This window comes from Cavia porcellus, unplaced genomic scaffold, assembly GCF_034190915.1.
Source record: "Cavia porcellus strain 051 isolate PalLab524CR breed Dunkin Hartley unplaced genomic scaffold, mCavPor4.1 scaffold_5, whole genome shotgun sequence".
Classification (NCBI taxonomy): Eukaryota; Metazoa; Chordata; class Mammalia; order Rodentia; family Caviidae; genus Cavia; species Cavia porcellus.
Genome location: NW_026947488.1, coordinates 16,133,428 through 16,158,292, shown reverse-complemented (window position 1 = coordinate 16,158,292; position 24,865 = coordinate 16,133,428). Strand labels below are relative to the sequence as shown.

The window sequence follows — 24,865 nt, the reverse complement described above, 5'->3', positions numbered from 1 at the left end:
CCTCAGCCTTTTCCTTGGTGAATTTTATAGGAGAGGATCATGGACCTGTGAAAGTACTGTTTGGAAAGGTGGCAGCCCAGATTAGCCACGTCCTGAGGGAGATCCTATGTAGGTCACAGTGATACTGCTTTAGAAGGACAGTGGCTTAAACTGTTGGCCTCAGGAACCAGAATCAGGAAGTCTGCCTGCAAGAAATCATGCAACCCTACGGGAATATCAGTTCCTCCCCTCCCATCTCCTCCCCTTAAATACCCTTCCACAGCTCATCACAGAAGCCTCCAGTGCAGGTGTCAAATCAGCCTCCAGTTGCAAAGAAGCCTCTAGTCCAGGTCAGCAAGATGCATCAGCTCTGCTTCTCTGCAGCTCTCCTTGCCCTCCTTGCCACCTCAGTGGTCGGCAACCAAGAGAATGAGACCAGTGTTTCCACTCCAAGTAAATCTACCTTCTGAAAAAAAAAAATCTACCTTCTCCCCTTCTTTCCCTAACTCTCCCTTTCAGTGCAAGAAGCTGAAGAAACAGAAGTAAAGGTTGGGTTGGGTCAAACTCTGTGTTTGGTGGGTTTTTTAGGGTGGCTGTTTTGGGTTTTGTTTTGAGAAACTGGAAAGGTTTAACTCCAAGTCCATTTCATGACTGTAAGTTTGTTGTATCAAACACACTCTAGATGGCACCACTTAATCCTGAATCCCAGCTCTGAGATTGTCATTCTCTTTGGTCTTTGGCTGCACAGTCAGCTCTCTGAACCAGTGTGGCCTTGTTACTGGAATTCTGAGACAAAATCCAAGGACCTGAACAGACAGCCATCAGCTCCATCAATAATACATAATAAAAGAGAGGAACAGTGGTGCAGAGCAAGAAAGGAGTTTGTCCATGCTGGAAAGGACTGATAACAATAGTCAGTATCCATCTTTTGGAGGCTTCCAGAAGCTTAAAGTTTTCCAGAAATGGTTAAAAAAGATGATTGCTGATTTCTTGACATAGCTGACAGCTATGATGTAACTGGTCAATTTATAATCCTATTGGTTGTTTTCTTAAGATTGGATCCATGAGAGCTTGTGAGGGTCTCATCACTTTAGGAAATAATTTATTTGTCATATTGAAATGGAGGTTTCTTCTTGAAAAGGGACAAAATTCTGTCCTGTCCCAGCATAATTGCTCCCGCTTAAGGAGTGACCTCCTCAGGGAGTGGTCTGAAAGGTCTACTTTTCCTGGAATCTAGGGAGATTACAGATTAAGGGCAAGTTTGGAAATTTCTAGGCATGGTTCCAGTGGGAAGCCCTGTGATTGGCTGCCACCTTAACATCTGCAGGCTGCACCACCCTTATTCCCTCTAGGAATTAAGTTTGGTAATTAAGCAGCATCTTGCATAACTTGTTTAGACTGGTCCACTGTTCAGAGATTATGCTTATGAGCCCACACACATGCAGGAAATTTTAAATAAACCTCGGTCTTGCCAGTGTTGCTAAGTTACCTGCTGATGTCTCAGCATCCAAATCCCTCCTTCTCAATACCCTATATATTTGATACTCATTTCTTGAATACAGAGAGATTTAATAGGACTTCCTCAACTTGTCCCCACTGTTTGTGTCTCTTGTTTCCTTTTCTTCTCCCCTCCCTCTCTAGTGTCTCTGTGGACTTACCCGCAGGCCAGGTCAAGTGACCACCCAACGTCGGCCCCTAGAACGGGGGACTTAGTGAGCGACCTTGTTCTGGAACCTACAGTAGAGCAAGTAAAGGAGAATACAGGACCCACGTGGGAGCCTACCACGCAGCTGGACCTCGGTAAGTGAAAAGCGATTATGAGACAAGAAATGAGCCTCCATGAGATTTTTGGTTAACATTTTGAGAAAGGCTTTAAAGGCATGAATGGTAAAAAAAAAAATGCAATTGTCCATCAGGGCTAAACTTACTGGGGACCAAAGCGACTGGCTAGCCTCATGCCCCTCCCCCATACTGAAACAGCTGTATAGCTGTGGCTTCAGCGTGTTTAACTTTCTATACTAGGAAGGAATTAAGAGACCAAATAGAACTTTTAAACAACAGATTAAACTGAAAAAAGAACATCAGGATTTGATAGCTCAATTTGAAAGGCTGAAAATAGCAAAATTTAAAACGTAAAGTGAAACTAACCCCAGAATTTACTGCGGGCTTATTCTGCTCATGACCCCCGTTGAGAGGCATGATTTAAAAATTTCCCCCCCAGGCCTGATCCCATATTAAAGCTAGATGATACAGAGGCTTTCCCTGTGATGGAAATGATGGATGCAGAGAGTGATGTTATTGGAGTCTACTCTGGTTTCAATTTCAAATGGAATAGAGAATTCAAAACAGTGGTTACACAGTAGAAAGACACAGCCACATATACTCTTGCTGTCTTAAATTCTTTGGCTGACGGCTGGATCACACCTACAGATTGGCAAGGATTGACCCAAGCAACTTTATCAAGTGGGGATTATCTTTAATGGAAATCGGAATATATAGAAAATTGCAAAGAGACCTCCAGGCACCATAGGCAAGCCTGCAATGGGTGGGACCTTGAAATGTTAATAGGGGAGGAGGCCAATGCTGACAGAGAGGCCCAAAAACAATTTAAGGGAGATATGAGTTCTTCTCTCATGAGCATTAAGCAAAGGCCAGGGATTTACCTCAATGGCACAAGCACCTGCCAGCCAAGCACAAGGTTGTGAGTTCAGTCCCCAGGGCTGGAGATTTAGCTCAGTGGCACAAGCCCCTGCCTGACAAATGTAAAGCTGTGAGTTCAATCCCTGATACCACTGACATTGAAACTGCTTATCAACAAGGCCTTAAATACAGCCATATGTCATAGCTGGATTACCAATAAATCTTTGGGGTAGAGATCAAATGGGATTAATCATGGGTAGCCCAAATACCATTGTCACTGCTCAAGTGTTAAATAGTGGATATTCACCTGGTAAAACTGTATCCTTCCGAACAAATGGTACATCAGCCCAGATCACAGAGTTGCATGCTGTCACTGCAGCTCTTTCAGCATTTCCCAAAGAGCCCATCAATTTATATACTGACAGCACTTTTATTGCATACAATGTGCTCCTGCTAGAAACAGCTAGCCAAATCAAAAGTGCTTCCAGCACTGGAGAACTGTTTAGTCAAATACAGGTGCTTATTATAAAAAGAAGTTGCCCCTTTTTTTATTGGACATCTATGTGCTCACTCTGGGTTACAAAGACCTCTGGCCAATGATAATCATGCAGCAGACCTGGCTACTCGACCACAAGCTCTCCTTTGTACTTTAGCTAATGTTAGCTCGGGTGATTACGATGACAATGTTACTTCAGCACAAAAGAGTCATCAATTTCACCATCTCAATGCTCAAACCCTCTGTCTTATGCACAAGATCACCAGAGAGCAAGCCAGACAGATAGTAAAAAATTGCCCCTCTTGTGCCACACACCTGCTAGTTCCACACTTTGGGGTTAGTCCTAGAGGACTTATCCCTAATGCATTATGGCAAATGGATGTCACCCACATTCCTGAGTTTAGCAATCTCAAATATGTTCATCTAAATATAGATACCTTTAGTGGTTTCATTCATGCCTCTCTCCAGACTTGAGAAGCTACCAAACATGTTATTAGTCTTATGTTAACTACCTTATGAGTTCTGGGATGCCCACAACAGTTAAAGACTGATAATGGTCCAGGCTACACTAGTTCTGCCTTCGCTCATTTCTGTCAGCATCTTAATATTCATCATATAAAAGGCATACCTTATAACCCTCAAGGTCAAGGCATAGTTGAAAAGGCACATCTCTCCTAAAACTCACTGTTGATAAAAGAAAAAAGAGGAAATGGTACTCCACAAGTGGGAAACCTAAAAATATTCTATCTCATGCCTTATTCATCCTTAATTTTTTAAATTTCGATGCTGCTGGACAGGCACCAGCCATGCATTTTTGGCATACTGAAACACAAAAGCAATTTCCTTCTGTACTATGGAGAGACCCCCTGACTAACTCATGGCATGGTCCAGACTCAGTTGTTACCTGGGGACTAGGATCAGTATGCATTGACTCTAAAGTGATGAAATCTGGGAGATTCTTGCCAGAATGATTGGTTATACAAATAGATCAAATACAACAAATAGAAAATAATGTTACAGATGACTCCAGGGATGAAAAATGTCCCCTGAGAGAATTTTTTGCAAGTTTTATTTTTCAGATGATGGAACCAACAGCCTGGATCCTATATCTTGGGATGATGATGAATAAGTTGATAGCTTTTGTCAAAAAACTGGTGGATGCCATAAAAATCCAACCTATATAGGTCCATTACCACAGGTTTAGAGTGGCTGATAGAGAAAATTACATGGAGCCTGCAAAACTGTATTATAATAATGCTTTGTGAAAGCATGCTGCAAGATCCATTTCTCTTGCCTTGGTGCGATAGACTGGATAGCTAGAGATGGGCAACTGGGCCTCACACGGGATGCCAACTTCCACCTAAGACAGGAACTGGGCCTCTCGCTGCTCTGCCTTCCAATGACGGGTAAGCCTAGGTTGGCCTCCCTGTGGAAGCACCTTGACCCAAGACAGGCACAATCTCCTCAAGGATGCAGCGTCTTATATGCCTTTTGTATTTTAAAATAAAGAGGGACCTGTGGGAAGCCCTGTAATAGGCTGCCACCTTAACATCTGCAGGCCCAACCACCTTAATTCCTCTAGGAATTAAGTTTGGTAGTTAAGCAGCACGTTGCATAACTTGTTTATCCTGGTTCATTGCTCAGGGATTATACCTGTGAGCCTGCATGCATGGGAAATTTGAACTGACCTATAAACCTTGGTCTTGCCACTGTGCCAAGTTACCTGCTGATGTCTCAGCATCCAAATCCCTCCTCCTCAATACCCTATGTATTTGATACTCATTCCTTGAGTAAAGAGACTTGATTGGACTTCCTCAGCTTGTCTCCACTCTTTGTGTATGTTGTTTCCTTTTCATCCCCACTCCCCATCTAGGGTGTCCAAGGACTTACCCACAGATCAGGTCAGGTTCCAGGAGATCTCAATGTGGATTTTGTGAAAGCAGGCAATTGGGTGTCCCTGAAAATCCTGAAATGTATTTTGATTATTCTCATCTTAGTGTGCCTAATCTTAGAAGGGAATGTAATAGAATAGGTCAATTTAGGGTTAATAAATCTCATATTATAGATAATTAACATGCATTCAGGCAGAGCTGAGCAGACATTTGATCCTACATTTTAAGGTAATCAGGAAGACATTTGAGAATGACGGCAGAGATACCAAACTTTATTGATTCAGTTGGCCATTGCTCATCAGCATGTCTAACCTCTGGGTCCCTGATACAATATAGTGAAAAATAAACCTTTTGTCTTTGTCTCAATCAGTGGAATGGCATTCATGGAATTTGGACATTTCCTGCTATGTGTGTGCCTATGAGATGCTGTAGGCACTGGGGCAAGAGGCAGCACCTATTACCAAACACATGAATCAGATGATTGGTGGGCTTGAGTTTCCTTCCTACCCTCTACCCTCTGGGAGGGGAATAGATCACTGAGAGAGAGTTAACACTCTAATGGTTGAACACTGCTATGTATGTAATAAAACCTCAATGAAAACCCTAATGGTGGGTTTGGGGTACTTCCATACTGGTGAACATGTAGGTGAGTAGAAAGCAAGCACACCCAAAATAAGACATGGGTCACCCCCTGCTTGTCCTTCCCTATGCATCTGTTCAATCAATTCCCATGTAATTTTGCAGAAACATTAGTTTCTTCTTTATTTATTTTCTATTAATTAATTAAATTTATTTATTTTTACAGTATTGAAGATTAAACCTAGCCTTTGTACTAAGCTATGTCATCAGATTTTTTTTTCATTTTTTTCTTATTTTGGAACAAGGTCTAGGTTGTCCAGGCTGGACTCTGACTTGTGATCCTCCTGCCTTTGCATTCTAGATGCTGGGATCACGTGCATGGACCATTACATCAGGCTCAGATTGCCTTCTTGAGTTCTGAGACTCATTCAGGAGAATTCTCAAAGATGGGTAGTTGAATCCCAACGTTTATATAGCCAAGGCATTAGAATTTGGAATCTGCTCTGAGACAGATGGCTCAGAGTGATTCATTTTCCTACCTCAACCCACACAACCAGTGAAAGTTACCAATCACACATTATAGAACTTGTAGTTTCAAGATTTCCATAATAGTTCTTGAGCAATAAGTTTAGCTGGGCAGGGGTTGTAAAGAAGGGTTGTTGTGAGAACACCGAGGATGGGGCTCTGGGCTCTGCACCCACAGACCTAACAGATTTCACTGAAAAGTGAAGTCTGCTGCTACAAAGGACTGACAGTCACATTCTAACACATATTTCAGTCTTTACTGAAGTAAGATGTCCCCAGACAACATACTTCTCTTTTAATCCACAATATACTGCAACATTCTTGTGCAATGTATTAATTTGCAAAATTACAATGCTTTGCATAATAAATCTTTCCTTATTTTTGAAATATAAAAGGAACCCACAAATTTTGTAAGGAGTAAAATAAAATAATGATATATAAAGAAGCTTTTAAGACTCACCACCAATATGCCATTTTTCTGTTGTCTTCAACACAGCCAACAATAACAAGTTCCATCAATGCCATTCCACTGATTGAGATAAAGACAAAATGTTTTCTCCCTTGTATTCTTCCATGACATCATGACTGGCTACAGAAGGTTTTTTAAATAATGACAACTTGCAAAGATGCAAAACAGAAAACAGGACGTTGGATATTAAGCATTTATGTATCCATTATTCAAAAACAACAATTGTTGACCTATGGAGATTAGTATATATATGAAACTTCCACCTGTATAATTTCATACATATATATATATATATATATATACAAATAAACAAGCAAACTATGTATTTAGTTATACTATATATATAAACAAACAAAAACATTATTATTTGTTTGAGACAGGGTCTTGCTGTGTAATTCAAGCTGAGCTTGAACTCACTCTGTAGATCAGGCTGCTCTCGACCTTGCAACAATTCTCCTGTCTCAGCCTCTGGGCTGCTGGGATTACAGATTTGCACCAGTGGACTTTTTTTTAATATCTGGTATTTCCTAAAATCAAATCTCAGGCATCGTCCAATTAATGAGTGCATAAAAACTTCAAGGGCGTGCATAAAATTTTTAACATTTTCACCATATAATGGTACACTTCACAAAATTAATGTAATGTCCAGAAACAAGCTATCAAATGGAGTTTTGTACTTTCAGCTCCTGCCCACTGTTCACCAGATACATTGTTTGAGTTCGTTTTTTGCCATGTGGATGGCCCTGCATGACCATTTCCCTAGTTCAATGCAGACTCTCTGCTGTCCCTGCAGTCCAGCGGCCTGCCTTCTGCCTGGAGCGTTCCTTCATGGGTCCCTGCAGGATTCTGTTGATCAGATACTACTACAATGCCCACTCCGGACGCTGTGAAGCCTTTTTATATGGTGGCTGCAGAGAAAAGCAGAACAACTTTGAGACCAAGGAAGAGTGCATGAGGGTCTGTGGACAGAGTCCCAAGGTGCTGACTACTACTCAAAGTACTGGAACACAAGGTGAGGATTATTTTTGTCAATCTATGAACTTGGGAGGTTTTACAGTCTTCTCATGTCCTCTTAAATTTTTTTCATCCCTGTGTAATTTTCAGTCAATGTCTTTTATCTTCTTGACCAGACTGATTTCTAGGATTATAATTTTTAAAAAAAGCTATTGCAAACGGAAATTGCCACCTAGCTTGTACATAAAAAATCTATCAACTTTTAATGTTGATTTTGGATCCTTCCCTTCCTCATTGTAGTTTGATTGAGTTTTACTGAGTTACCCAGTCTGGCCTCAAAATGCCATTCTTCTAGAAGTCTTCTAGCAGCCTTCTAGCCTCTTCCATGGCCAGTCTCATTGGACAGGACACTGGGGCTATGGAGACACTAGTTGGAAAGGCAGCAGCTCATCCCAGATTGACCAAGTCAGAATCCATATTTGAAGGAGCTCCAGGAAGCTCGCAGTGTTACTGTTTGGGCAGCGCTGTTGCTGAGACTTGGCTCAGGCAGCAGATCAGGAAGCCTGAGCAAGTGGGAAGATCACACAACCCTTAGATGGATATCGGCTCCTTCCTGTCTTGTGTCTCATCCTTTTCCACCAGTCAGCTTGGATATGATATGTTCTACCAGTCTCAGGTTCCATCGAAATCTCCAGTTAATTCAAATAGATGTGCTGACTCCACCTCTATGTGGCTCTATTTCTCCTCACTGTCACTTGGGTGGCTTGTACAGGGGACTTAGTGAGCTGGGTCATCCTGCTTCTCCTCTCCTCTGTGCTCAATAGGTGAGTCTTTGCAGAGAAGACTCTGTCTTCTCTGTTTGGGTTGAAGTTTGGGTTGAAGCAAACCTCTCTGTCTCTCGAGCTTTCCTCGGGAGTTAAGGAGTTTTACCTCCAGGAATATTTCTTGATTTTATTACAATATTAGTATACCACACATTCAGCAGCAGCTATGTCATGCCTTGGACCCCAACTTGGGAACTCTTTTATTCCTGCTCCTTGCCCATCCATGGCCTCCAGCCCCTCTCTATCCCACTGTGGTATTGTTGCTGGAATTCAGGAGCAAAATCCAGGGGTCCAGGGATTTCAAGGAGCAGGCTCAGCCCTTTGCTCCCTGAGGCCAATCAAGTAAAGGTGCACATAGTGAGTTCAAGGCCAGTCTGAACTACATAGTGAGACCCTGTCTTGAAAAAACACAAAACAAAACAAACTCAAATGCTTAGACAATCCATCTTGGTTTAAACCACCTCATTGGGTGGAGTTTCTAGCAAGCAGGTGGGTGCACACTATCCCCAGAGCCCAGCTTATTTGGGACTATTTTTTTTTTTTTTGTCTTTTTCATTTTTATTGGTACCGGGGATCAAACTCACGACCGCCTGCTTGCAAGGCAGGAGCTTATGCCGCTGAGCTAAATCCCCAGTCCCCCTATTTGGGACTCTTGCACTGTCCGGGTGCAGAGTAAGGGCTGGGCAGATCTGGGGCACCTGCAGCCACCTCCCCATGTGCCTAGAGGACTGTGGATTTCTTAGCAAGCAGATGAGCATCATCAGATCCAGAGGCCCCGTGTCCTTCGGTAAGTTCCCAGTGCACTCTGCCCCAAGCCCAGACTGTTCAGGACCCTCCAGGCTTCCGGGTGCAGTGAAGTGGCTAAGTGGGCCCCAGGCGCCTACATCTGCCTCCCTATTCCAGCTGTGCTCAGAGAACTGTGGAGTTTCGAGCAAGCAGGCGGGCGCACAGTGTCCTTGGAGCCCAGCTTATCTGGAACTTCGGAGTTCTAAACAGGCAGAAGAAGGCCACTGATTCCAGAGGCCCAGCGGTCTGGGGGAACTGGTGCCAGAGTCCCAGGAGCTGTGAACATAGAAAGTGGATTTCCAACAGATCCTGAGGAAGCTTTCGAATAACACTGGAAACACAGAAATATAGGAAAATGACAAAACAAAAGACCAAATTACAACCTCAAACCTCCAGCCCATCTCAAGGATCCCTAGGAGTGATGTATATAGAAGAAAATATATGCCATTCACCTCAGATATCGGACATAATAGCTACTGAAATAAACAAGCAACTCTAGGAAGCGTTAAAGGAATTCAAACTCGAAATAATCTCCCAGGTAAGCGAAGAAATGATAAAAGAAATGAAAGAGATGCTAAATATATCTAAAGAAAGCACAGTTTAAAAATTGGAGGAACTAAACAAAAAGATAGAATCCTTAGATGAGCAATATAAGAAACAAACAGAATACATAAAGCAGATGCACATGGATATACAGGAAATAAAAAACTCCACTGAAAGCTATAAAAACCACCTCAATGAAAGCGAAGATAGAATTTCAGACCTTGAAGACAGGATTGCAGCTAGTGAACAGGAAAAGAAAGATCTTTAAAAAATAACAAGGAATCATTAAATAACAATTCAACAACTGCAAGATGATGCAAAGAAAAACAACATAAGATCAAGAGGGATTAATGAAAAAGAAGGGGACAACACAAAGGATGTCAAGTGGATATTTAGAGAAGTAATAGCTGAAAATTTCCCAAGCATGAGATCAGAAACTTACAGGTTCAGGTTCAGTGAAGCCTATAGAACTCCAAATAGTCATAACCAAATAAAACTACACCCAGACATATAATAATCACCATCCCACAAATGCAACACAAGAATAGATTGTTAAAAGCTGTCAGAGAGTAAAGACAGACCACTTATAAAGGAAAACCTATCAGAATCACAGCAGACTTCTCAGCACAAACAATAAAGTCAAGAAGAGCATGGTGTGAAGTATTCCAGATCCTAAAGCAAAATGATTTCCAACCTAGACAGATGTACCCTGCAAAACTATCACTCAAAATCGATGGTGAAATACGATACTTCCATGACAAAGAACAGCTGAAGAACTTCATGAACACCAAGCCAACCCTGCAAAAAATATTGAGAGACAATTTAGATACACAAAGGAAAAAAACCACTAAGCAAAGCAGATAATTAAACAGAACAGAAAGATAACAGCAGAGAGACAACATGTCAACAATAAACCAGCATTTAACAGTTATAACCATTGATGTAAATGGTCTCAATGCACCAATGAAAAGAAACAGACTAGCAGAATGGATCAAGAATCAAAATCCAACCAATGCTGTTTATAGGAAACCCATCTAACCCAGAAGGATACTCACAGACTGAAAGTCAAAGGATGGAAAATAATACTTCATGCAACAGGAATCCAAAAAAAAGCAGGAGTAGCTATTCTGTTTGTAGACAACATGAACTTTAAACCAACAAGATCATAAAGGACAAAGAAGGTCACTACATACTCCTGGGGGAAAACTCCAAGAAGAAGAGATAATTATCTTAAATATATATGCACCAAACTCCAGAGCACCCAGTTATATAAAACAACTATTAACACAACTGAAAACTCAAATTATCAGTAGCACAATTGTAACAGGAGACCTTAACATACCATTGACACCAAGGGACAGATCAACCAGACAGAAAATGAGCAAAGAAATAACAGAACTGAATCACACCTGTAAACAAATGGACTTAATAGACATATACAGAATGTTCCACTCAACAACTTCAGAATACACATTCTTCTCAGCAGTACATAGGTCATTTTCTAAAATATACCATATACTAGCTCACAGAACATATTTAAACAAATGCAAAAGAGTGGAAATATTCCCTTGCATGTTATCAGATCATAGTGCTTTGAAATTAGAAATTAATGATAAAAGATACTGCAAAAATCCCACAAACACATGGAAACTGAATAACACACTCTTGAGTAATCAGTGGGTCACAGAGGAAATTAAAGAAGAAATCAAGAATACCTACAAGAAAATGAAAATACAGATACAACTTACCACAATCTGTGGGACGCAATGAAAGCCATCCTCAGAGGAAAATTTATTGCACTGAGTTCCCACATCAGGAAAACAGAACGAATACAAATAAGTAACCTGATGCTACACCTCAAACAGCTAGAAAAAGAAGAGCAAGTCAAGCCCAAAGCCAAAAGAAGGAGGAAATTATAAAAATCAGAGCATAAATCAATGCAATAGAGACTAAGAAAACAATCCAAAAAATCAACGAATGAAAGAGTTGGTTCTTTGAAAGAATAAATAAAATCGATAAGCCCCTAGCCAACCTTATTTAAAAAAGGGAAGAAAAAGCACAAATTCATGCAATAAGAAATGAAAAAGGTGAAATCACTACAGACTCTACAGAAATACAGAAGATCATCAACACCTATTTTGAAAACCTCTACTCTCAAAGTTTGATAACACAGAAGAAATAGACAGATTCCTAGAAACACATGAAGTACCAAAGCTAGATCAAGATGATTTAAAACTGCTGAATAACCCAATCTCTATTAATGAAATTGAAAATCTAATTAAGTCCTTGCCTACAAAGATGAGTCTAGGCCCAGATGGATTCACTGCAGAATTCTACAAGAAATACAAAGAAGACTTAATGCTGACACTCCTCAAATTATTCAATGAAATTGAAAGGGAAGCAATCCTTCCTAAATCATTCCTGGAAGCAAATATTACTCTAGTACCAAAACCTGAGAAAGACCCAACTAAAAAAGAGAACTATAGACCAATCTCCCTAATGAACACAGATACAAAAATCCTCAATAAAATATTGGCAAATAGGATTCAGCAAATCATCAAAAAGATTATACACCATGAACAAGTGGGATTCACCCTAGGAATGCAAGGATGGTTCAACATATGTAAATCAATAAAGTTAATCCACCATATTAATAAAGCCAAAAGTAAGAATCACATGATCATTTCTATAGATGCAGAAAAAGCCTTTGATAAGGTCCAACATTCATTCATGATAAGAACTTTACAGAAAATTGGAATAGATGGTCTTTACCTCAATATAATAAAGGCCATTTATGACAAACCAACAGCCAGCATCATGCTAAATGGCCAAAAATTGAAAGCCTTTACTTTAAAATCAGGCACAAGACAAGGATATCCTTTATCACTATATTAATTATCCTATTTAATACTGGCCAGAGCCAGTAGTAAATGGAATACTGGAACTACTGGCCAGAGCAATTAGACAAGAGAGAGAAATAAAAGGGGTAAAGATAGGAAAATAAGTTAAATTATCTTTGTTTCCAGATGACATGATACTTGTTATGGTTTGAAAATTGGTGGTCAACTTAACGCCAGCTGGATTACATCAGCATGCATTGAGAGAAGATCCTCCACCTGAGGAGGGTTGCCAGGATAAATAGTTGGAGAAGAAGAGAGGTGTATGGAGGGATTGAGGTGTGAAGGAGGCATTGTGTGTTCTCCTACGAGTTGCTGTCTGAGATGTTGGTTCTCCTGGAGAAGCTTTGGTCTTTACATCGAGCATTGCTTCCTGGCTCCGGAGGGGAAGACATGTGCTGCCTGGTCTCCAGGGTGAACTCTTCACGCTGCTTCCTGGCCTGTATCCGACTGTGCTTGTGGTCGGAGGAGCTCGGGGCCTCAATGTCGCTGAGGACAGCTGTGGTTCCTTTCAGGACAGTCCCGCTCTTTGTTATGAGTGTGACTTCTAGGCTCCAGTGTAGAACCCTCATCCCACTAGCACAGCTCCTTCATCCTGCTGGCATAGACTTTCTGGCTTCCACTGTTGCCCCTTGGGTTTTCCCGGCACGAATCCATAAAAGAGACTGGCGTGAGTCTTTCTTGTGGGCTCTGGACTTCCAGTTGGACTCGTGGAGGCGTTGTCCTGAGTTCTGGGTTTTTATCTGAACTCATGTGGGACATTGCTGTGGGGTTAAACTCTTGACTAATTAATCTATGTCGTTGGTGTTGCGGATAGATTTCCTGCATTCTACTGTGTTAACTTCTGGTGACCATTAAAAAATATAAATTCCATGTCCTGATCTGAATTGTTCTGTGTACAACCCCTGAATACAACAATACTCTACATAGAAGACCGTCTAAACTCCATTGAAAGATGCTTAGATATAATAAATAAATTCAGTAATGTAGCTGGATACAAAATCAATACTCAGAAATCAATAGCATTCCTATACACTAACAACAAAATCACAGAGAGGGAAATAAGAGAAACCACATTCTTCAGACTAGTAAGCAAAAAAATGAAATATTTAGGAATTACTCTTACAAAAGTGAAAGACCTATATAAATTATAATACACTGAAAAAAGAAATTGAAGATGATCTCAGAAAATGGAAAGACATTCCTTGCTCATGGATAGGAAGAACAAACATTGTGAAAATGGCCATTCTCCCAAAACTGTTATACAGATTCAATGCAATCCCAAAAAAATACCATAACATACATTATAAATCTAGAGAAATATCTCCTAAATTTCATCTGGAACCAGAAGAGACCTAGAATAGCAAAGGCAATTCTAAGCAGAAAAGGCAAGGCAGGAGGTATCACAATCGCTGACTTGAAGTTATACTACAAAGCAACAGTAGTAAAATCAACATGGTACTGGAATCAAAACAGAGCCGAAGATCAATGGAATAGATTAGAAGATACAACCGCAACTACAAACACACTCAACCACCTTATCGTTGATAAAGGAGCCAAGCAGGTTCACTGGAAGAATGACAGTCTCGTTAATAAATGGTGTTGGAAAACTGGCTCTCCATTTGCCGAAAACTCAAGCTAGACCCATGCCTATGACTGTGTACTAAATTAAAATCTAAATGGATCAAAGATCTGAATATTAAAACAGAAACACTAAATCTGTTGGAAGACAAATTGGGTAGAAACCTTGAAGACATAGGGGTAGGTAGAGAATTCATGAACAGGACTCAAACCACACGGAAAATACTTCCCAGAATCAATAACTGGGACCACCTCTTATTAAAAAATTTCTGCATGTCAAAAGAAATCTCCAGCACAGTGAAAAGAAAACCCACATACTGGGAAAAGATCTTAGTGAACTCCCCCTCACACAAGGGACTTTTGTCTAAAACATATAAAGAATTTAAAAAACTCAGACCCCCAAATTTTTTTTAAAATTTTATTTAAAAGGAAAAAGAGAAAAAACAAAACAAAAATTGTTCTGCAAAGTTATGGCACTTTACTTTTTTGCAAACTCAAGCTGAGTCCTACCAGTTTTAGGAAGGAATCCCATGACAGCAATCCCAAGAGGCAGCTACCTCTTGATAGTTAGTCAAAGCTACACAAAACCTGGGTCACCCTTCGCTGTTAAAGCTTATTTTTTCTTTATGAGCTTGGCATCTGAATTTTTTTTATATAAAGAGAAAAAAAAACAAAGCAGTAAAAGAGCACAAGTAATACAGAATTTCAAGAAAAAATATACAGTAAGAAATCACTAGTTAATAGATTATATATTGTCATCTTAGAAACAGTTGTCCAAATTACAAAATTAAAGCGTAAAAAAGTGGACATTCATACAGTGCGATTGCAGACAGTTCTGTTCAATGATGCAACAAAACTCAGTAATATGGTTTTCTATCCTACAAACTTAAATATACATGGAGTTACATCCTTTAGGCCACTTTCTTTTCCTCTCTTTTTTTACAATAACAATTACACTTTTTGGGTTTTATTACTCACACAGTTCTTATAACTTTTTTTCCTAAAGAGAAAAAAAAATCAAATGTGACAAAGCAAAACAGAGTCAGTGAGAACAGAAGGATGGACATAGTACATGATGCAAAAACTGAATACCAGGTGATCAAAGATGGTTACAAGTATGCCTCTTGCTATCTTGAAAAGAGTTGCCTATATCATCAGGTATAATAGAATTGAACAAAATAGTACAGAACAAGACCAACAAAACCTATATTGGAGACCTTACAGAACTTCAAAAGAAGAAAATAGTCAAATAGTCAGAAAATAGTCAGTATAATGGGCATCATACTAAATATTATTACCTTCACAGTGGTTGCCTATACCCTCAAACTTGATACTATCAAACAAAACAGAATGTAGTAAAATCAGTCAGAACAATATGGGGAGAGCCATACTGAGGTTCAAATCAGGTTAATAGAAAAACAAAATATTATTATAATATATCCTGCTATTTTTTAATTTAGTTTTCCCTTTATTAAAAAAATAAGAAAAAATAAGTTAATTTTTTAAAGGAAAAAAAGGAGGAGATTGAGATAAAAGAGGACATAGTAAAAGAACAACACAGGTCAAAACCAAACAATTTAAGCATCATTGTGTTTCACCACCAGATAACCTGACATAAGAGTAGTCCCCATAGTATCTCTTTCCTTAAAATATTTGAGTATAACTTCATATACTATAGCATCAAACATATCAAGACAGTGTGAAGCCATTCAAGAGAATGAAAGAATTACAGGGTATTTAGAACCAGCTATCAGAAAATGAACAACGGTTTCTATATTATCTCTTTGTCTATAAAATTTTTGTTTACACAATCGCATATAGTAAAATATAGTAAAATACAAAATGTTAAAACCAATGAAAACAAATGAACAACAGCTTGATGGGACTTCAAAACAGGATGGTATTAAATCCGCACCATCTATTATGATGTCTTGTTTTCTTCAAAATAGCTATAGGTACTATCACAGACAATGAAATTGAACAAAGCAGATTAAAACCATTCCAATTAATGAGTGAAAAAATTATATGGCTTCATACCGATATGATTCAAAATCATAACTACCATATAATTTTATGTATTCTTATCATTTCTTATGCTAGGGAAACTATTCTATATTTACACATGTGAATTTGATTTATTTCACTTATGAGAATGGTCTCAAGCTGCGTCCATTTATGTATAAATATCTCTATGTGACCCTACTTAATAGCTGAATAGTACCCCATTGTATAAAAATACCAAACTTTTTTATCCATTCCTGTTTCTGAAGCCTTAGATTGTTTCCAAGATCTGACTATGACAAAGTGTATTGCTATAATAATGTGTGCACAAATATCACCGTAGTATGATGTTTTCAGTTCTTCTGAGAATATGGTAGTTGAATAGCTGGATCTAATGGGACTTCCAATCCCAGGTATTTGAGGAACATCCAGATTTACCTCCCCAGTGGTTGCACCAGGCTATACTCCCATCAACAGTGCAGGAGAGTTCCTTTTTCCCCACTGCCTCTCTAGCATTTGTGGTTGGTAGTTTTCTTGATCCTGGCCATTCTTTCAGGAGTGAAATGAAATCTCAGGGTGGTTTTAATTTGCATTTCTCTAATGACTAATGATCATGAAGATTTTTTCATGTATTTATTTGCCATTTGTATTTCCTTATCTGAGAATTGTGTATTTATCTCAGATGCCCTTTTTTGGATTGGGTCTTTGAATTTCGGTGGTCTGATTTTTTTTCAAATTTTTATATGTTTTACACCGAAGTCTATTGTCTGAGGGAAAGTTCACTAAGATTTTATTTTCCCAGTTTGAGGGTTTTCTTTTCACTATGCTGGAGATTTCTTTTGACATGCAGAAACATTTTAATAAGATGTGATCCCAGTTATTGATTCTGGAAAGTATTTCCCGTGCGGTTTGAGTCCTGTTCATGAATTCTCTACCTACTCCGGTGTCTTCAAGGTTTTTACCCAATTTGTGTTCCAATAAATTTAATGTTTCTGTTTTATAATGCAGATATTTGATCCATTTAGATTTCAATTTAGTACATGGTGATAGGCATGGGTCCAGTTTTAGTTTTCAGCATATAGAGAGCCAGCTTTTCCAACACCATTTATTAAGGAGACTTTCATTCTTCCAGTGAACATGTTTGGCTCGTTTATCAAAGAAATGTGGCTGAGTTTGTTTCTAGTTGTGGTTGTATCTTCTAATCTATTCCATTGATCTGTAGCTCTGTTTTTATTTCACTACCATGTTGATTTTATCACAGTAGATTTGTAGTATAACTTCAAGTCAGGGATTGTGATGCCTCCTGCCTTGGGTTGCTGCTTAGAATTGCCGTTGCTATTCAAGTCTCTTGCAGTTCCAGATGAATTTTAGCAGTGGTTTCTCTAGATCTATGAGGTATATTGATGGTATTTTCATTGGGATTGCATAGAATCTGTTATAACAGTTTTGGGAGAATGGCCATATTCACAATATTTATTCTTCCTATCCATGAACAAGGGATGTCTTTCCATTCTATGAAATCCTCTTCCATTTTTCTTTCAATTATAATTTTCCCTGTGTAGATCTTTTACTTCTTTCATGAGATTAATTCCTATGTATGTCATTTTTTTTGGATGCTAGTGTGAAGAGTGTGGCTTCTCTTATTTGTCTCTCAGGGAGTTTGTTGTTAGTGTATAGGAATGTTACTGATTTTTGAGTATTTACTTTGTATCCAGCTGCATTGGTGAATTTATTTATTATATCTATGTATTTTGGGGGGTCTTCTATGTAGAGTATCATATCCTCAGCAAATAATGATAATTTAACTTCCTCTTTTCCTGTCTTTACTCTTTTTATTTCTCTCTCTTGTCTAATTGCTCTGGCTATTTCCAGTACTACATTGAATAGGATGGTGATAACGGTCGTCCTTGTCTTGTGCCTGATTTTAAGGTAAAGGCCTTCAGGTTTTGGCCATTTAATATGATTCTGGCTTTGATTTGACATAGATGGCCCTTATCATATTGAAGTAAAGACCATCTATTCCAATTTCCTGTTTCTTATCATGAATGAGTGTTAGACCTTATCAAAACTTTTTCTGCATCTATAGAAAAGATCTTCTGATTCTTACTTTTAGCTCTATTGATGTGGTAGATTACATTTATTAATTTACGTATGTTGAACCATCCCTACATGCCTGGATGGAAACTTGCTTGTTCATGGCATATAATCTTGATGATTTGCTGCATCCTGTTTCCCAATATTTTATTTTGGATTTTTGCGTCTATGTTCATTAGGGAGATTGGCCTGTAGTTCTCTTTTTCAGTTGGGTCTTTCTCAGGTTTTGGTAATAGAGTAAATATTTGCTTCCAGGAATGACTTAGGAAGAATTGGTTCCCTTTTGATTTCATTGAAGAGTTTGAGGAGTGTCGGCATTAAGTCTTCTTTTATTTCTTGTAGAATTTCCACAGTGAATCTGTCTGGGCTGGGCTCCTCTTTGTAGGTAAGGACTTAATTATAGTTTCAGTTTCATTAATAGAAATCGAATTATTCAGCAGTTTTACATATTCTTGACCCAGCTTTGGTACTTCATATGTTTTTAGGCATCTGTCCATTTCGTCTGTGTTATCGAACCTATGAAAGTAGAGGTTTTAGAAATAAATGTTGATGATCTTCTGTATTTCCACAGAGTCTCTAGTGATTTCACCTTTTTCATTCTTTATTGCATGAATTTGAGCTTTTTCTTTCCTTTTTTAAGTAAGGTTGGGAGCTTATCAATTTTATTTACTCTTTCAAAGAACCAACTCTTTGATTCATTGATTCTTTGGATTGCTTTCTTAGTCTTTATTGTGTTAATTTCTGGTCTGATTTTTATAATTTCCTCCCTCCTTTTGGCTTTGGGCTTGACTTGCTGTTTACTTTCTAGATGTTTGAGCTGTAGCATCAGGTTGTTTATTTGTGTTTGTTCTGTTTTCCTGATGTGAGAATGCAGTGCAATGCATTTTCCTGTGAGTACCACTTTCATTGCATCCCACAGATTCTAGTAAGCTGTATTTGTATTTTCATTTTCTGGTAAGTATTGTTTGATTTTTTCTTTAATTTCCCCTATCACCCACTAATTTCCCCTAAGACTATATGCTCAAGAGTGTATCATTCAATTTCCATGTGTTTGTGTGGTTTTTTCAGTTTCTTTAATGATTAATTTCTAGTTTCATGGCACTCTGACCTGATAACATGCGTGGGATAATTTAAAGTCTTTTGCTTTTACTTAAGTATGTTCTGTGGGCTAGTATATGATCTGTATTAGAGACTGTCCCATGTACTGCTGAGAAGTACATATACTGTGATATTGTTGGACACAACACTCTGTATATGTCTATCACGTCCCATTTGTTCACAGGTGTGACTCATTTCTCTTATTCCTTTGTTGATCTTCTGTTTGATTTATCTGTCTCTTGGTGTCAATGGTGTGTTAGGGTCTCCTGTTATAATTCTGTTATTGCCTTTTTGATTTTTCATTTCTGTTAATACTTGCTTTGTATAGCTGGGTGTTCTGGAATTTGGCGCATTTATGTTTTAGGTTGTTATTTCTTCCTCTTGAAGTTTTCCTGTAACAAGTGTTTAATGACCTTCTTTATGCCTTTGGCTCATTCTTGCTTTGAAGTTCACATTATCTGCAAACAGTATAACTATCCCCGCTTTGTTGGGGGGGTTCCTGTTGCATAAAGAATTGTTTTCCATACTTTGACCATTTGTCTATGAGTTTCGTTTTGGATTAGATGGGTTGCTTTTAATCAGCATTTGATGGGATATTGTTTCTGGATCCATTCTGACAGTCTTTTTCTTTTAGTTGGTAAATCGAGACCATTTACGTTAACGGCTATAACTGTTATACACTGGCTTATTGTTGACATTTTATCTTTCTGCTGTTGCATTTTCATCCTTTAATTATGTTTCATTTTCTGCCTTGCTGATTGTTTTTTTTCCTCTGTGTATCTAGACTGTCTTTCAGTATTCTTTAGGATTGGTTTGCTGATCATGAAGTTCTTCAGCTGTTCTTTGTCATGGAAGTATCTTATTTGTCCGTCTATTTTGAAGGACAGTTTTGCAGGGTACATCACTAGGTTGGAAGTCATTTTTTTTTAGGATCTGAAATAATTCACTCCATGCTCTTCTTAACTTCATTGTTTGTGTTAAGAAGTCTGCCCTGTTTCTGATAGGATTTCTTTATAGGCGATCTGTCTTTTCTCTAACAGCTTTTAATATTGTCTTTTTATTTTGGATTTCTGGGATGGTGATTATTACATGTCTGCATGTAGCTTTATTTTGGTAATGACTATTTGGAGTTCTGTATGCTTCACTAATCCACATGTCAGTTTCCATTTTCGTGTTTGGGAAATTTTCAGCTATTACTTCTGCAAATAGTCTCTTGATATCATTTGTTTTGTCCCCCTGTTTTTCATTTATCAGTACCAATCTTAGGTTGGTTTTTTTTGTTTTTGTTTTTGTTTTTGTTTTTTTTGCATCATCTTGCAGCTGTTGAATTGTTACTTCCTGATTCCTTGTTACTCTTAAAAGATCTTGACTTTCCTGTTCACTAGCTGCAATCTTGTCTTCCAGGTCTGAAATTCTATCTTCACTTTTGTCAAGGCGGTTTTGACAACTTTCAATGGAATTTTTGATTTCCTGTATATCTCTTTGAATCTGCTTCATGTATTCTGTTTGTATCTTATATTATTCATGCAGGGATACTATCTTTTTGCTTTGTTCCTCAATTTTTTAACTGTGTCTTCTTTAGATGTGTTCAGCATTTCTTTCATTACTTTTAGCATTTCCTCTTTTACCTGGGAGATTATTTCTAATTTGAAATCCGTTCAAGCTTCCCAGAGTTGCTTCTTTGTTTCAGTTGCTATTGTTTCGGGTGCATGGCATACATTTGCTTCTACTAACATGGCTCCTGGGCTTTCTTGGGACGGGCTGAAGGTTTGAGCTTGCATTTTGGTGTTTCATTTTGTCTTTTTTATCTATTTCTGTGTTTCAAGAGATGTCCCAAGTCTTTCCCTGGGTGTGTTGGAAATCGCCTCCTATGCCCTCAGCTCCTGGGACTGAATGGAGGTTGCTAAGCGTGGTCCAGTCTAGCTCACCAGGACCTCCTGTGCCAACTCCTGTGCTCCAGCAATCTGGGCAGGTTCCTAACCACTGTGAGTGACGGGCCAAAGCTCTGCCTGGGCAAGCACTGATGTGCTGGAACTCACTTCACATGCCCTAGACCCCCTGATTGACACAGCTGTTCATGGTCTCCTTTGGCCCACAGTACCTCCCAGGCCTAGTTTAGTGTGGCTGGAAGCTGGGCACATCCTTGATCACTGTGAGCAATGATCTTAATTGCTCTTGGGGCCATGCGGGGTTGCGGAACTCCAGCATCTCCAGTTCCCAGGTTTGAGAAAAGTTCTCTTGTGCATGGCCCAACCAGGCTTGGAACCCTGCAGAGGCCAGTCTAGTGTGGCTAGAAGCTGGGCTGGCCAGTTTTTCTCTTTTTTAACTTGATTATTTTTATTTCTTAGAACATTTTTCTAGTTCATGGTATTGCAGTCCTTGTGGTGAGTTGGTACATGTACATAATGCATCTCAACCCCTTTTTTTCATCTGCTTTCCCTTCTTTCCCTCACCCTCTACCCATATCTTGATTACTTTTCTACACATTACAGTATGTAAGGTTTACATTCCATGTACAGGGTTAGTACATGTGCATAACAAATAATACATATTAATTCCTTTTTAATCTCTTTTCCCTTCCTTCCTTCCCCTTTCTATCATTTGTAGATCTCCTTCCTTTTTTGTGTGTGTTTTTGATACATCATGTTTACTTTCCTGTGTGGCACTGACACATGTACGTGATGCATGTAAACTGCTGTTGTTGATCTCAGTCTCCACTGCATATCAGGACAAAAGCAAAATGAAGACAAATTTTCTACCAGAGAACAACACACATGGTCTGGGTTCCAAATGTGAATGGAGTCCTTGTTCTCAGTAGAAACTTCTTGAAGTTGGCGTTTTCCATCTAGATTTCTATTAGCGTTCTGATGTCCTGAGCTCAAATTTAAAGTGCCCATCAACTTTGGCTCATAGCATTCTAGGGCTGCTTCAACCAGCATCTCCAAACCTTTCCAAATGCCTCTCTTGAACCAGTCCCAAAGGCTTCTGAACCACATGGTCATGGATTATCTCAGCAATAATCCCACGTCTCAGTTAGCAAATATCTTAGTTTCTTTGCCTGTCTGGGATACAATATCAGATAGCTACAAATTAAAGCACAAAAGGTTTATTTTGTTTAGTTGATAGAGATTTGCCTTAATTAGTTTTCTTGTTGCTGAGACAAAATGCTCAACAGCTGGAATAAAGAGGAAAAGGTTATGTAGCACAAAGATTGTAGAGGTTTCAGTACGTAAGCAGCTGGCTCCTAGACAGGGGTTTTGGCAGATAGGCCTCACAGAGGAGAAACACTTATGTTGCACAGAGGACAGCAAAGCACTAAGGAACCTCGAGAGCATCTTTCTGCCCCTTTTAGTCTCTATCTTGGCTACCAGGTTTAGGGTGTTTCCAAACCAATCAGTGAAATAATCACACACCCTTAATCCTAGCAACCCACACTAGATCCAGCCACCCCTTGAAAGATCCACCTATCTCTTCATGAGATTTGGGGGGGGGGCATCTAGACACAAGCCATAACAAGGTTTGAGTCCATAATCACCTGGCTCAAAAACAAGGGAGAATTGTAGAGGGGCATGGTAGCAGAGGGTTTGTTACTCATGGCATATCAGGCAGGAAGTAAGAAATGATCAAAGGAGGAGCAAATAAAATGTATCCCCTTAGACTCAACCCCCAGTGATCTATATCTTCCGACCAGATTTTAACTGGTCTGTCAACAGTACTCAGCTTAAGAATCCTGAGCAGATTTATGTGAATTTTGAAGCCCATACTAACTGAGAAATAAATCACACAGATTTAAACAACTACCAAAATCATTCTTTAATAGGGTCTGTGCTGCAGTTCTGGGTTTAGAGGTGAGGGGTCAGTACACTGGTGGGAGCCCTTCTAGACTAACCTGAAAAGTGCCTGTATAGTGTTGTTGAAGTAGCAGCTTCAGGCCTATGACTGTCAGAATTCAGACCCATCATCAGTACTGGGTTTAATGAGTCTCAGTTGTCATGGTGCTGATCCCGTGAGGGAACAGGGATAAACAAGGGAATCTTTTAAATGTGGCCGAAAAGTTAAAAATCAACAGTCTGATGCTTTGTTAAGACAAGATATGCTCACCCAGCCCACCACACAGATCATTTGATTCAGTTAGCCTAGACTGATCACATCACCTGCAACTTAGAGATAGCTCCACCTGATTCAATCTGACCACATCCATGGGGACTGCCCATACTGTCTGACGAATAAACATTTTCTATTTTCAAGGACAATGCAACAGAGATAACTAATCAAGGACATGCCTACTTTCAATCACAGCCTCAGCCCCAGCTCCCTCCCTATTTTCTCCTGCCTTATGGTAAACCATCCCTCTGACTAAGCTGCCTGAAACAAACCTGCCTGACAACTTTGACTTAATTATTGTAACCAATTATATAATAACCAAAATCAACTTTATACCTCCTGCTTGTATATCCCATATAAACTAGACCTAAACTGACTTGGAGCTGATGATTTGGACTTGGACTCCCCATTCTGCTGACATAATAATAAAGAGTTGTCTTCCAGCTCCTTGATGCAAAGGGTCTTCCATTTCATTTGATATCAGATTTCTGCAATGTAGAACGCTGGCTGTTGGATTTGGTGATGTCAGCAGGGGGTCCATCCAGATCCCTCCCTTCTTGATGATGACACAAAATCCATATTTTCTTCAGAAGGCAGTGGTAGTCTCTGAAGCGATGGAAGAGAGGAGGGCTGCCAACCCAGTAGTAGAGCTGCAAATATATTGCAGTGGAGTAGAGGAAAATGGCTGCTAGATACAATCAGGGTGGACACTGAAGCCAGTTGTCCCAGTTTACTGGGTAAGGAGGTGAAGAGAGTTGTAGGGGAGCAAATGAAAGGGTTGGTAAGGTAGTGATAAGAATTTGATGCTTCTTGCCTGTTCCACCTATAGCCTTATCATTTTTGCTTAGAGCAAAAATTACTTTGGCTGTTCAGGATTTGGAGTACTATTTCCATATTAATTTTAAGGCTATTATTTCTAGTTCTGTGAAGGAAGAATTTTGATGGGGATTGCATACAATTTATGGATTACTTTGGGTAAAACAGTCAGGATTAATGCTGCTAATCCATGAATTGTATCGATTTGCATTTTATAGTATCTTCCTCAATTTCTTTCTGTATTTTTCTGTAATTTTCACCATCCATTTTACCATCTTGAGTAGGTTGATTTCTAGGAATTTTACTTTTTAAAACTAATATGAATAGAATATTTTTTCCTGATTTCCTTTTCAGCGAGTTTATTAGTGGTATAAAGCAAAGGTGTTCGTACATTAATGCAGATTTTATATCCTGTTCAGGTCTTTTGTGCTCCACTTTGAAAGAGTCTTACTAAGATGCAAGGCTGCCTTTAGAATATTATCCTTCTACCTCAGCCTTTTCCTTGGTGAATTTTATAGGAGAGGATCATGGACCTGTGAAAGTACTGGTTGGAAAGGGAGCAGCTCACCCCAGATTAGCCAGGTCCT

The 24,865-nt window shown here is 39.1% G+C and overlaps 1 protein-coding gene across 1 annotated transcript in view; it reads left to right on the top strand.

Moving 5' to 3' along the window:
• The first annotated feature begins 1,551 nt into the window (after positions 1-1,551).
• The window catches only part of LOC100725189 (papilin-like), a 133,720-nt gene continuing 110,406 nt past the window's right edge, over positions 1,552-24,865 (top strand). Inside the window, exons 1-2 of the mRNA XM_023564182.2 lie at positions 1,552-1,779; positions 7,374-7,592. Coding sequence (XP_023419950.2) covers positions 7,409-7,592 — 184 coding nt within the window. The 5' untranslated portion in view covers positions 1,552-1,779; positions 7,374-7,408. The remainder of the gene's footprint in view (positions 1,780-7,373; positions 7,593-24,865) is intronic.